General features: G+C 35.0%; 2 protein-coding genes across 2 annotated transcripts; one reads left to right on the forward strand and one right to left on the reverse strand.

Moving 5' to 3' along the window:
* Positions 1-690: 690 nt before the first annotated feature.
* Positions 691-9151, forward strand: gnsa (glucosamine (N-acetyl)-6-sulfatase a). The gene is made up of 14 exons (XM_058774118.1): positions 691-1022; positions 1160-1219; positions 1431-1637; positions 1742-1807; positions 3021-3119; positions 3202-3369; positions 3448-3530; positions 3612-3730; positions 3811-3914; positions 4384-4485; positions 4659-4769; positions 4853-4963; positions 7226-7386; positions 7501-9151. The coding sequence occupies exons 1-14, from the start codon at positions 843-845 to the stop codon at positions 7574-7576; spliced, it is 1647 nt and encodes a 548-aa protein (XP_058630101.1). The 5' UTR covers positions 691-842; the 3' UTR covers positions 7577-9151.
* A 340-nt stretch (positions 9152-9491) lies between these two features.
* Positions 9492-15049, reverse strand: zgc:194209 (uncharacterized protein LOC570908 homolog). The gene is given in 10 exon segments (XM_058773429.1): positions 9492-10072; positions 11011-11209; positions 11294-11454; positions 11523-11635; positions 12616-12768; positions 13245-13343; positions 13422-13543; positions 13630-13719; positions 14888-15001; positions 15003-15049. Coding segments are annotated over 10 exon segments (1305 nt in total). The 3' UTR covers positions 9492-9865.
* Positions 15050-15218: the final 169 nt, after the last annotated feature.

The following is a 15218-nucleotide window of genomic DNA, read 5'->3' on the forward strand; positions in this document are numbered from 1 at the left end:
GCAAAGTTCTTAAACGACAGGTGAATGAGAAATATATAGCTTTTGCTTTTTTCACAACAATAACAATTTAAAAATAAAAATACTCATCAATAAAAACTACGTTTATAATATCTATAGCATTTGACAAAAAAGGATTTATCCGAGATGAAAATGTAGTATTTTATATTATAGTATTTTTGTAAATGTGTTTAATTTCATTTTAAAAAATCATTTAAATACACGTCAAATAAGTTACTAAAAATATCGTTAAAATGATTTGATATGGTTAAAGGGGTCCGCTATGGTTTTCAAAATTAAAGCGAGAAACTGCATTATAATTATATTGTATATTATTAACATATACAACATTTGTGACGAAGAAGAGATTTAAGTAGTCGACATGATAAAAAGAGATCACATAAGCCATAAAACATTAATTTTTTGAATGACATCATGTCTTTGAGCGTAAACATCAGCTGACCGGGGCTTCCGTCTCTCCACATGACCGAAACAGGACAGTTTTATTAATCCTACTATGGCGACGGGTAAGATATGAATATTAATGACGCAAAGTGATGGCCTGGAATCTGATTGGCTGTCAGGCGGGCGTTTTAGTATGCCGGCGAATTAGCGAATCAGTAGGCTTGGCTTATAAATATAAATTAGGCTACGTGACCAGACGCCTCAAGAGGTAACCAAGCAACGTCAGAATGTTTAATTAATATTCATGAGGCAAAAACATCGCCATAGTATGATTAATAATTTCGTACAGAAAACAAGGCAAGCTAGCTGCTCCTCTAAAGGAGCGTTTTCCTTAACAAAATTTAATGCTTTTATCGCAAGAAAAGGTGCTCGTTTAGGCCATGGCTTTATTTGTTTTTAATTCGGCATCAAAGATGGTTTCGTCTCCGTTTGTAATATTACATTTTATTCTCATCTGCGTCACTTTGCATTGGAACAATCTGGCCGAGGCTAAAATGAATCCCAGACCGAATATAGTTCTAATCCTAACTGATGATCTAGATGTGTCTATCGGGGGAATGGTGAGTGTATTTTCAAAGAAAATAGTTTTTTGTTGTCATTCTCCGTGGTCGTGATTTCCTCCATGCTTTTTACTTTATGTATCGTTGCTAAGTAATCGAGCTGCATCATCAGCATCTTGCCATCTTTCATTGTATAGATCCCTTTGGTGAAGACTAAAAAGCTGATAGGCGATGCTGGGATAACCTTTACAAACACGGTGAGTAGAAATTGTGCTGGGTTTGTTTCTTGTTGCATGTCATGCAAGCTTAAAAAGCCCTCATATTGTTCTACATGAGAATATTTATAGATTTGTTAGACATAGCATGTAAAATGTGCATTGAGGATCAACCAGCATGCACGTTTGCCATTGCATCTGGCATTTTGCACAGCGTCTCCCAACTGTTCTTGTTATTTCTTCTCTCATGCAGTTTGTCGCCAGTCCCCTTTGCTGTCCCAGCCGGGCGAGCATCCTGACGGGCAAATACCCTCATAACCATCATGTGGTCAACAACACGCTGGAGGGCAACTGCAGCAGCACTGCATGGCAGAAGACCCAAGAGCCCGAGACTTTCCCTGCCTTCCTTCAGAAACACGGCATCTATCAGACCTTCTTTGCTGGGAAGTATCTGAATGAGGTGAAGACATACTGGGAGCTTTAATAGTAATGAAACCTTTTCTTTGGGTGCATCGGTTGCCAGTGCTTCACCTTGAATCATCCATGTCTGTTTCTCTGCTACAGTACGGGAATAAAAAAGCAGGAGGTGTGGAGCACGTTCCTCCAGGCTGGGATCACTGGTTCGCCTTGGTAAGAAAAAGACAGGAGATTTATCAGTGCTGTATCATTTAATAATGTAATCATTTAACTGTAAATGATTTTTGACTGTTCATCTACAGCAGTGATGTTATTGTGATGGAAAACCTAAATGAAAATTAGCAACTATTTGTAAATTCTATCTTCTAGCTTCCGGTCTTATCCGCGTCCAGCTATTTTTAACTGTACAAAACAGTTTGTTTTGCTGCTTGATATTGAAAATTGTTGTGTCTTACCATATTATTTTAATATATAATCTTAATTATGAACACAGTGGTTTGTAGTGCAAACAGTTTTACCGTTTACTGCACGTTTGTTATTCTTCTCGTTATTTTCCTATAGCGGGTAATGAACCAGAAGTCTCGCCCATAGGCTTACTTCCGCGTTGAAGAAAAAGGTGGATAATGGTATAAAAATAAAACAAAAATAAGAGGCCTGGTGGCTCACCTTTGGGAATCACGAGTAGAAGAGGATATAAAAAAGTAAAAAAAGTAAATCAAGAATTAAAATGAAGAAATTAAAAATATTAAGAATTAAAAATAAAGTAAAGAAATAAAAAATTAAAAGGGTTTGTGAGTGTAATGCAGCTTCTCTACTAAATCATAGTAGAGATATGACAAGCTGGAACACATTGACAAGCCCTTCAACCTTTCCCATCAGTGCTGCAAAATCTAATTTTAGGCAGAAGGTTAGGAAAACAGTTTGTAGCCTAAAATATAACATGTTAGGGAAGCTGGTACAAGAACTCATGCAAGAAATAAATCCAGAAGAGAAAACTATGTTGTCTGAAACCATGCTGATTATTCTCTTATTAGCAGCTCCCATGATTCATAGCTCACAGTGTCATTGAGAGCAGATTGAAGGTTTTATTATTTGTTTTCAAAGACCAGAAAACTGTATGTATTTATTTATTTAAAAGTCTTTCTTTATTTTAATAATTAAATTTTTTTATATATATATTTTGATTTATAATTTGTTTTATTTCTTTTTATTTAAATGTTATTGTTTGCATTTTTATTTCTGTATTTCTTTTATATATATATATATATATATATATATATATAATTAATTTTTGTTTGGAATTGTTTATTTCTTTAATTTTTATTTTATTTCTAATTTATTTTCAGGTTTTTAAAAACAAGTTTTGATTCTAAACCAGATTTGTTTAAAGTGAAATATTTGCAATGATTTTAACATATTCCTACAGGAGAGAAACTCCAAATACTACAACTACACGCTGTCAGTGAACGGCAGGGCGCAGCGGCATGGACAGAACTACAGCGAGGATTACCTTACAGATGTTCTGGTAAGAGCTGATCTCACCTGTGTTCACGAGACTACATCAAACCTCATGCAGCTGACGTTAAGTGGCTTCTGATTCCATCCAGGCCAATATTTCCATTGACTTCCTGGAAAACAAGTCTAACCGCAGGCCTTTCTTCATGATGGTGTCCACACCGGCGCCGCACTCACCCTGGACAGCAGCTCCTCAGTACGAGAGCAGTTTTCCCAACATTAAAGCGCCAAGAGACCCTAACTTTAACATACACGGCAAGGTGAGGGCCTGATGTGTCTGAAATATTTTGATTGGATGGTTTTTTGAGTATGTGACAGCATTTCATCCTGCATTTCAGGACAAGCACTGGCTCATCAGACAAGCAAAGACGCCCATGACGAACTCCTCAGTGGAGTTCTTGGATAACGCCTACAGAAAACGGTATTCAGATGCTTTTAAATCACGCACTTGATATTAATACTGCACATGAAGTAATGCAACACTGATGATCTCTTCCACCAGGTGGCGCACTTTACTATCAGTAGATGACCTGGTGGAGAAGGTGGTGAAAAAGTTGGAGGTCAGAGGAGAGCTTAGCAACACCTACGTCATTTTCACCTCTGACAACGGATACCACACAGGTACGTTATGTAGCAGAGAGATATTTTTTCTTTAACTTTACCTAGCTTTTATTTTGTCATGTGTCTTGTTCTTCTCTCAGGCCAGTTTTCTCTTCCGATGGATAAGAGACAACTCTATGAATTTGATATCAGAGTTCCTTTGTTGGTGCGAGGGCCTAATATCAAACCCAACCAGACAAGCCCGGTAATATAAACAAACATTTAAAAAAAACAAATTACATTATTCCTTTATTTCCTTATTTTTTATTTCTTCATTCTATTTTTTTCTTTAAATTTATTTATTTCCGTTTCAGGTTTTTTATTAATTAATTACTTTTTTTTATTTTTTTATTACCGTTTTAAAATTTATGCTCGTTTAATTTTTACTTTCTCACATTACTCACTTTTTATGTATTTGTTTGATTTTTATTTATTTTTTTTAATGGAATTTTTTTACTAATATTTTTTTTTTAATTTTGTTTTTTTTTTTTTACATTTTTTTTAATGTTTTGATTCTAAACCAGATTTATTTGTGATGTTTTGCTTGTGTGTGCACCCTATAATAATAGTGTGTGTATATGTAATATTTACATTAACAGAAAAGGTTTTTATTTAATATTTATTTGCTTTTTTTTTAAATTATGTGTCATTTAATAATTTGTCTGTTTTAACAGTTAATTATAGCAAATGTGGATTTGGGTCCAACAATTCTGGACATCGCAGGATACAGCGTCAATGAAACTCAGATGGATGGGATGTCATTTCTTCCTATCATGGTGAATCATGTTTGATTTATTAACTTTGAAATGAATAAATAAAAATGCATTTAAGTATTGGCATTCTTGCTCATTTTGGGCATAATGCATGTTTTTTGTAGTGTTTCTTGCTGCATGTCCAGTGATAAATGAACAAGGGGTTGTGTTTGATTTGACGTGTCTTTGTGTCTCAGACCGGTAAAGGGAACAGCAGCACGTGGAGATCTGATGTACTGGTGGAATATGAGGGAGAAGGGAGTAACATCTCAGACCCTGCCTGCCCTCTGCTGGGCCCCGGGGTCTCGGTGAGGCTCTGCGTGCCACAAATAAATAGTCATTACAGTAATCATAAAAAATGAGTGCTGTAACACAGCTGTTGTCTCTGCAGGAGTGTTTCCCCGACTGTGTGTGCGAAGACTCGTACAATAACACGTACGCCTGTGTTCGCACAGTAGCACAGGCCGCCAACTTACAGTACTGTGAATTTGATGATAACGAGGTAAAAATAAAATCTAGTGCTTCCAACAGCTAACTGATAGTAATAATGCCAAATATAATTTTAAATATTAATATTTAATGTATTAAATATATTGTATATTAATATGTAATTCATTTGTATATACACACACACACTTCCATATGCATGCTGTAATAATAGTATATGTACATTATATATATATAAATTATATGTATGTAATAGTGATCGACCGATATAGATTTTTTATAACCGATACCAATTATTTGCATGTTTACGTGCCCGATAACCGATATGCACACAGCGATATCACCCTGCAGCCCAAGACCGGTTGCCCACGAAGCTAAGCAGGGCTGAGCCTGGTCAGTACCTGGATGGGAGACCTCCTGGGAAAACTAGGTTGTTGCTGGAAGAGGTGTCAGTGAGGCCAGCAGGGGGTGCTCACCCTGTGGTCTGTGTGGGTCCTAACGCCCCAGTATAGTGACGGGGACACTATACTGACAAAAAGCACCGTCTTTCGGATGAGACGTTAAACCGAGGTCCTGACTCTCTGTGGTCACTAAAAATCCCATGACACTCATCGTAAAGAGTAGGGGTGTAACCCCGGTGTCCTGGCCCAATTGCCTCCACTGGCCCTTGTCTATCATGGCCTCCTAATAATCCCCATCCACTTGATTGGCTCTATCTCTCTCTCCTCTCCACCTGTAGCTGGTGTGTGGTGAGCGCACTGGCGCCGTTGTCCTGTGGCTGCCGTCGCATCATCCAAGTGGATGCTGCACACTGGTGGTGGTTGAGGAGAGACCCCCCCCCATATGATTGTAAAGCGCTTTGGGTGTTTAGCAATACACAATAAAGCGCTATATAAATGCTTCATTCATTCATTCATTCATATGCAGAACCAATATTTATTTACTGTTATAAAGTAAATAAATGACTGAAAGGAGGAAAATCCAAAGTGAAGTATGGACTTACTTCACTCAGTTATCTTAAAAAAAAAAAAAAAAAGGTTGAAAATTAAGTCTTTTATGTTAAATTTAATCTTAATATTTGTTGTAAATTTAATCATATTACAACAATAATATTCTCTGGAATATTGAAATATAACAAAAAAAAACATTGTGTTTTATAGCATTTCTCAACTGGTATGTTATATCAGAATTATTAATACATTTTTGTCATTCTAGATTATGAAATGCCTGTTGACAGTGTGGTTTATCTATGCATTTACACAGAACTATAGCCTACTCAAATTGCGATCGCTCGCGGAGATAATAAATAATTAATTTCCATAGCGATGTATTTATTTAGATGTTCATTAACGAAATAATGGTTATATAGTAAATGTTTAAAACACGCTAAATTATATTAACAAGTGAATCTTGTTAAAAGTTACACGCGGTGGCCGTTCTGGAGCATTTCCTGAGCATCAACCGCTGAGTGAACAGCAATATGAAGCGGCTTCACGAGACTAATGATGAACAGACAACAGAGAGAGAATTAAATTCAGCACTTTTATTTCCAACATGCGCTCATTCATGGCTACATATTATTTAATTCAGGCAAAAGTCTTTATTGGGACAGACTGAAGGATTATCTTACGTGACTGCGTGAGTTTGTCTCTATTTCTTAGAATCCAGCTGTATAAACTGCATATCAGGCATTTATGTAATACATCTAATTTGATGGCTGTTATGTTAAATAAAGTTTACTAACTACAGCAAATCAAGTAGGCTACCTGTGCACACTGTTGTTGTTGTCTCGTCTCCCCTCAGACGCACTGCAATGACGATCCTGCGCGCAATTCTCAAAACACCCACAAGATGGCGGCGTTTATCGGTGAATCCGATATTACAAAACCGATATCCGATTATGGTAAAATGCTTAAATATCGAGGAAAATATCGGTAAATCAATATATCGGTCGATCTCTAGTATGTAATATATAATGTAATAACTATATATAATATTACAGTATCTTTTTATTACATTTGATGTATTTTTAATGTAGTTATGTATTGTGTAAATATTAACATAAATATAACATATTTAATAAAAATATATATACTGTAATAACATTTGTATGTTATATATATAAATTGTATGTAATATATACTATTAAAGTATGTTTTTTATAAAATTGTATGTATTTTAATTATTGTTTTTATGCATTATATGTAAATATTTATATATTAAATAAAAATACATAATACTGAATTAACACACACACACACACATATATATATGCATGTATGTTTGTGTAATAATAGCACACCATCTTTGCTTGCAGGTGTTTGTGGAGGTCTATAACCTGACAGCAGACCCGTTTCAGCTGAGTAACATCGCCAAGAGCATCGATCAGGAAGTCCTGGAGAAGATGAACCACCGTCTAATGATGCTGCAGTCCTGCTCGGGACAGTCCTGCAGAACACCAGGAGTCTACGACTTACAGTCAGTGCTTCCTTAACACTTCAACAATCAGCATTCACCGGGAATAGCTGGATTATTATTAACAGGGTAGGAAATGTTTTCGAACTTACAGCTCGCTTGTCACTGTTTCACCAGGTTCAGGTTTGATCCTCGGTTGATGTTCAGCAGCCTCATGCCTCACAGAAACAAACGACGACAGACTCTGAAGTAGAGCGTGGAGAGGTTTACAGGAACAAGACAAATGGCGGAAAAGAATAAAGGGCACTGAAAAACAAGCCCTCTTGTTGCCTTTATATCCTGGTGTTCCCCCAAAGATGCCCAGTCTCTCCTCTGATGAGGTCATCGGGGTGCGCCCAGGGTACCAAACACACCACAGACACTTTCAGGACGACCTTCATCCCCTCCAGCTCTCATTCACATCAGATCCTCTCAAACGTCTGGCTGACACACATCTGTGAGAGCATTCACATCATATTCCTCTTTATTCTAAATGTTCAGTTTTGCTGCATTAACAATAACACAGGATATTGTCTTTATTTTAATGTTTTGAAAATTTTGTTTTACTTGAGCTCGAATTTTGTAATGCATTTGAAAATTGTTGGATTATTTGTTTGTTTGCCAGATGTGTCTGAAACATTTCACTGCACATATTCAGTCATAAAAGTATTTACAACTGCACTAAGCCTGCCTTTTACAATAAACACTTAGAATGGAAGCTTGTTTTTGGCTGCAGGATAAAAAATAGAAAAGGTAATTGCAACTTTTTATCTTACAATTTGAAAACATTTTTCCTTGCAATTCTGAGTTAATATCACAATTTGGATTTTTTTTCCAATTGCAAGATATAAACTCGCATTTCTGAGAAAAAAATTGCGAGATGTAAACTGATCATATTTCATATTCTATCACAGAATAATAAACAAAAAGTAACCTCAGAATTCAGGGGTTTTTTTCTTGTCACAAATCTCACAATTCAGACTTCTCATAATTGCAACTTTATATATAATAAAAGAGAGTTATATCTTGACTTTTTTTCTCAGAATTGTGAGTTTATATCTTGCAATTCTGAAGTCCTGCAATTACCTTTTTTTTCTTCTTTTTTTTTTTTATCCCATAGCAGAAATAGGCTTGCATATGATAATGAACTACAGTATTTTTAATGCACAATATACCTTATTATATAAAGACATTCTCTCACTTTTTCAGTTCCTGTCACTCACATATGGCAGCACACAATCTGTGTTTGGACAGACATTTCACTTGAGTCACACAACTATATGATTCACTAACTAAGTGCAAATATTGTATTTAGCATTTCATTATTGTCTTTTAAATGTTTTGTGTTTGATGGATGTTAGTTGTGAATGAGCCAAAGCTGTGGATCACAGCAGGTCATTGATGAACCTGTGTATTTTTGGTTCTTTGAGGGAAATCCTGCGGTGGGTTGCTGTTGCTTTGCTCTCACTCACAGAAACCCAGACTTAAGCGATAAGGGATTGTTTTACTTTCAGACTACTACCTAAACTTCATCAATCTTCTGCTGTGACTGGCAATATCTCAAATCACCCAAAGTGATCTGAGAGGCGGCAGACAGGCATAAACAGATCTTTCTCACAATACTTCAATATATCCGTTCAGTGAAGCACTTTCCAGTCTGTGATCAACATGCCTGACATGTTTAATGACGTTTTGCACATAATTCTTTCATTATATTTCTTAGTAGCATTGCAATGGTTGGTGTGGACTTTTGTCTTGTGTGTTTGATTGATAAAAGCATTCTGAAATATTTTTTGTTGAGGTGTTTTTTTAACTTTTAGCTAAATTTATTATTAGTTCAATCATTTTTAAGTCTTTTTTGTATGTATATATTATATATTCTTATTACAGTACATATTTTTAATTATGTGATTATATATATAGCTTAAATTATTTTGAAAGTTTTTATTATTTATATTAACATTTTATATATATTTTATATATTATAGTACCTAAATATTACGTATACTATAATTGCAATATATATTTTAGAATATTTTTATTTAATATTATATATAATCTAATAGCAATGCTGTTCTGATTTTTAAAATAAAATCAATTTCTGTATATTAACTCAACATACATTTTTAATATTTGGGTTGTCGCTTCAAAGTTCACTGCCATCTAATAGTGCAACATGTTACTCTGTATTTGGCATGACATTAGCATAAGAAAATGTTTTTATTGGGAACAGCTATGGTTCAAAACGATCATATCTTCCATTTCTAGTGCACATGTTGACCAGTGCATTTTGTAATTCAGAAAAACATTATAAAACAAAACAGAATGTGGCACTAATACAGTTAAAACATCTGTGTTAGACAAATTATAACGGCTTAACAAGACTTAGTCACAGAATTCACAGTTAGAACAACACGTAGCTTCTTCACAAGACTGCAGTGCATTGTTAAAATGAAATCCCAGTTTTGCCATGTGTGAGTCCACCTGTAAGCGTCTCAGACGGTCAGCTCCACTCCTCCAGCACAGGCAGGAATGGCAGGTCAGTGCTGCCCAGATAGTAGTGCGTCCCCTGCTGGAAGACATCGCTGACGGCCCACGTGAGGCTGCCTGTGGGGTCGTGGAGGCTGTCGATCACCTCTCCGTCAGGCCCCAGCTCCAGAATTAAGCCGTACTTGGGCAGCAGAAAGTTGTACCAGCTGAGAGGAACAAGCTGCATAAGAGAGTTCATGATCGAGATTCCTCGTATATCACTTCTATAACAATGAAACCATTAAAAATTTTTACATGCAATAAAAGTTCATTGAAATAAAATATTCAAAAGTACTGTTTTATGTTTTATCTTTGCTACTTAACAAGGCAATATTTTTTAATTTTCAATTTGTTAACTTGATGTATTGAAACTAAAACGGAAATACAGACTATTATATACATTATAATAATTTTATATAAATTACAAACTAAATAGTCATTAGGCATAAATAGACATAAAAAAACACAAAATAATAATAAAAAATTACAAAAACGATTAAAACTTCAACTAAAATTATGATGAAAATAGGAAATCTAAAACCCACCAGTGTTATTATAGCTAACTAAAACTAAAATCATAAACAAATTACCTGAAATAAAATAAATACTAATTCAAATAAAATGTACCTATTTTATATATTTTATTTCAGTTAATTTCAAGGCAACATTTTTTAACTAATTTGACATTTTAAAAAAACACAAAAATTAAAAACAAAATTACTAAATTTCAAATGAAAATGAGAAATCTAAAAATCATCTGGGTTATTATAATGAACTAAAATGATTTTTAAAAAGTTAGCTGAAATAAAATAAATGTTAATTGATTGATTGATTGATTAATTGATAAAATGTTAATGTGAATTTATTATATATTATACTTCAGCTAGTTGCCAAAGCAAAATTATTTACATTTTAATTCAGTTTAACTTAAACTAAACTAAAAATATATTGAGAAACTAAATAGACATGTAAAACGCACAAAAAATAGTAAAAATAACAAAACTACTATAACTTTAATATTTACATTAAAATGGAAATTTAAAACTAAAAACAAAATCAAAATATGAATAAAAACTACAATAGTATCTCAATGATACTAAAATAACTCTTTTTACCCACCTTCACTATGAAGCGTTTAAGAACAGGATACGGACCTATCAGATCCAAGAACGGTGGGAAAAGTCGTCTGCGGAATCTAACAGTGGTTATGCCCACCAAAAACGTGCCGCGGTCACTGAGGCGGATGTTATCAGGGTAACCGATCATGTTGTTCAGGACGACCTCCTTGGTGCCCGCTTTAGGTCCTTTCAACCAGAACCTGAGAACCAGGGAGAAAGTCTTCCTCACGATACTCTAGCATCCTCATATATGAACTAATTCAAAGCTGCACTTGAGCTCTTACTTAATAATATGTGCGATACTGGTCTCAGCCAGAAGCAGGAAGTCCTCATCAGGTGAGAAGGCAAAGCCATTAGGCATGTAGAGAGAATCCAACAGCGTCCGAACACGGCCGGTCACAGGGTCAAACGAGAGAAGGCGACCTAGACGGTTTGTCTCCAACACCTGCAGAGAGAAGAGGCCTTTAGTGCACGTGAAATTACTGCACTTTCATGTTAGCATGATATGTTCACCTCGTAACGGACGTGACGTCTTCCCCATTTACTGCTGGAGTCTGTGAAAAACACTGTTCCGTTTTTAGAAATCTCCAGACCGTTCAGAAAGCCAAAGGGAATCCCATCAGCTCCTTGTAGGAGGAATGTGACAGGGTTATTTAAATATGATGCTCTTTTAAAAATTGTTGAGGCAAAATTCAGTAAATGTAAATGTGTTTTTAGAAGTCTTCAGCTTTGCTTAAAGCAGCAAATATAAAGTACACTGAGATAAAGAAAATCAATATGTGCATGTAGATGGGTGAAATATTATAAATATTATAAATTCTCTCAATAATGTTCTAGGTTCTATATTATATTTTTTAAATATAGAATAATATAATATTATACATTATAAAATATATCATTTTTAATTATTTGTGTGTGTGTATATACATATATGTGACCCTGGACCACAAAACCAGTCTTAAGTCGCTGGGGTATATTTGTAGCAATAGCCAAAAATACATTGTATGGGTCAAAATTATCGATTTTTCTTTTATGCCAAAAATCATTAGGATATTAAGTAAAGATCATGTTCCATGAAGATATTTTGTAGATTTCTTACCATAAATGTATCAAAACTTAATTTTTGATATGTCATATGCATTGCTAAGAACTTCATTTGGACAACTTTAAAGGCAATTTTCTCAATATTTAGATTTTTTTGCACCCTCAGATTCCAGATTTTCAAATAGTTGTATCTCAGTCAAATATTGTCATATCCTAACAAACCATACATCAATGGAAAGCTTTCAGATGATGTATAAATCTCAATTTCGAAAAATTGACACTTAAGACTGGTTTTGTCGTCCAGGGTCACATATAATGAATGTATTATTAAATTAGAATGTATTCAAAAATGATTATGATAGCAATATATTATAAAAAATGATTAAAAAAAATTGTTCTCGTATATAGGCCTATACACACACACACACACACACATATGAAGTATATAGTAAGTAAGTATATAGTAAATTCACATAAAAATGGCAAGATGATTATGAAACTGACCAAAGCAACCAAATTGTTGTGCAAAACTCCTTTTTTGAGACTCAAAAGGTTTACCGACCCTCTTTGCTCGAATGTAGCAACGTCTTCTCTCCAGTCCAAGGGTCAACCTTGAACAGCCCCTGATAAGAGTCGGCCACGATAAGCTGCCCGTCTCGGTCCAGTCGCAGACCATGAGGACGACCACATACTGGCTCATAGTCCGTACTCGTGCCTACATGAACAACAACATGACAACATGCAAATATAGCATGATAACAGAAGCATGTACCAGGAAACCAGAGGTATCTGCTAACTGACAGACACACTTTGCATTCTGCTTGTGACACACCAAAGAACACCTTTACCCACATGATGATTATTTCAAACACAGTAAAATAAGAGAGAGGCATCAAACATGTATAAACCGCAACATAAGGAACGAGAGCTTCCTAAGAATCACAAGTTATGCTCTAATGAAGACATCTGCATTCAAGACTCTTTTGAACAGCCAAGGCTTTGATAGAACAACACTTGAGTCTTTGTGAATCACTTCAGCATGTCTAATGTGTGATGGCAGCGGCACACACGGGCCATTGGGTTTTTCCAGCAAACGCCTCCGTGACAGCCGATACATATTCATCCAGCCACATGAAGTGCCTTACACAATGAAGCTGCTAGGATTCAGCTAGAATTGCACAAGCAGTTTACCACATTCAGGGATGATTCGACCCATCTGAGTGATGAAAGTGAGGGATTCGTTGCTGATTCTCCACAGTTTCCCGTCGACGGTGCCTGTGTAGATGTTTCCTTCAGAGACACAGTGAAGAGATGAAACCTGACTGCATTTCTCAAATCAACCAGATAGAAGCACAAGACCAGGCTCACCGTTCTGGTCAGCTGTGAAAGACTCGGGGCCTTTGAGTTGACCAGAAAACAGCCGACGACCTCTCTGTAATCGTGTGTTTACTGCCAGAGGGCCGTCCAGAGCAGGCGGGGGGCCCTCAAATCTGGAAAACATGCATCAGCGTGACAACAAACGTCACTGAAATCTCTTTGGAGATCAGTTCACTACAAGATTTGCAACGAGACTCACATGTACGGCTCGGGATCAATAGGGGAGGGAATGAGATACACACCAACTGCAACTGCCAGCAATAAAACCTTTACAGAACTCATCCCTAACCTGTGGAAATGGGTAAAATACTTTCAGACACAGTAAAAAAAAAAACGGTATAATAAAAGTAAATAAAATCATTATAATACCAAAGACATCCCACAGCTGTCATGGTGAAACTTAAAAAGGACATTCTTTATCTTTTTAAAAATGTAAAAGATACCTTTAAAAAAAAATAATTACAGAAAATTATAAAATAATAATAATAGTATTAACAATAATATTAATCAAAATAAATGTAACATTTTTTATTAATTAAATGTTATATTCATATAATGACAATAATTATTTATATAATTATTATATTCAACTAAACATAATGATCATAAAAAAACTATAATAATGCTGGCATTCAAGAATCACAAAAATGGGCTTTCGGGATTTTCTGTAACAATTGTATGGCAGTGTGGTCAATATTATATTATATTATAATGGTAAGAAAAATAAATTACAGAAATCACAAATTAATAACAAAACAGTATTGTAATAATATTAATCAAAAGTAAAATTTTTATTATTTCAATATATTAATATAGCATAATATTTTAATATAATTATATTCAGCGAAATATAATGATCATGAAAAACTGATTAAAATATAATATGAATATATTCATCTACATATACTGATCATTAAAAACGAATGCTGGCATTCAGAAATGACAAAATAATAACAAAAATAGTGTTACTAATAATATTAATCAACTTAAGTGTAATATTTGTATATATTATCTATTTATATAAACATTACATTCAACTACATATTATAATAAGGCATTTAGACGTTTATATAACCAAAGAAAAATATGTCACATGTTCTGTGTAACCCGTTCAATGTAACTATATATTAAAAAGATTTTGAGGCAGTCCAGACTCGCGCGCGTTATATTTCATTACTGAACAGGAAAATCTCATTATCAAAACTGCATCAGAGGTTGTGAAATAATGTTTAATTAACACAAAAGATGAGAAAGCACAAAAGAAACGCGATTTTCTAACTAAACAGTCGTTATTCGCGACAGCTGACCGCTTTCACTCCTGAAGGGAATGTGACGGTCTACAAGTGAACAGCGATGAAAAACACCAAGTTTGTTTATCCAAAGTCAACGTTTGTATTGGCACTACGACCAAATCTTTTACATACGATGTTCGGTCTTTATAAATTGTGTAAACTTACATGGTTGCGTCGTGAGGTCTTTCTGAGAGTTGTATAAAGTTCAGCGTGTGTTCACTGACGTCATGAAGGACGCGCTGCTCTCCGCGCTGAAGTGTGCGGTGAGTCACCGATGAGCTCAGCGATGAAGACATTTGACACGGGTTCATGCAGAGGACACTTCATTCACATGTAAATTGCTAAGTGTGATGTTTAAAGCTAGTAAATGTGCTGAAAGGTTGTGCAACCGCCATTGTGTGACCTTTTGAGAAAAACTGCAAGTGGGTTTTTTAGTGCAATTTAGATAGAAATGAGTTGCAGATAATTAGAAATACCAGAATTTTGTGCTTGTCAA

Source organism: Onychostoma macrolepis, chromosome 04 (genome assembly GCF_012432095.1).
Source record: "Onychostoma macrolepis isolate SWU-2019 chromosome 04, ASM1243209v1, whole genome shotgun sequence".
Lineage (NCBI taxonomy): Eukaryota > Metazoa > Chordata > Actinopteri > Cypriniformes > Cyprinidae > Onychostoma > Onychostoma macrolepis.

Coding starts and splice junctions, on each gene's coding strand:
- gnsa (XM_058774118.1), top strand. CDS start 843: ATGGCTTTATTTGTTTTTAATTCGGCATCAAAGATGGTTTCGTCTCCG. Junction 1,220..1,430: donor GGATAACCTTTACAAACACG/GTGAGTAGAAAT, acceptor TCTCTCATGCAG/TTTGTCGCCAGTCCCCTTTG. Junction 4,486..4,658: donor TGTCATTTCTTCCTATCATG/GTGAATCATGTT, acceptor TTTGTGTCTCAG/ACCGGTAAAGGGAACAGCAG.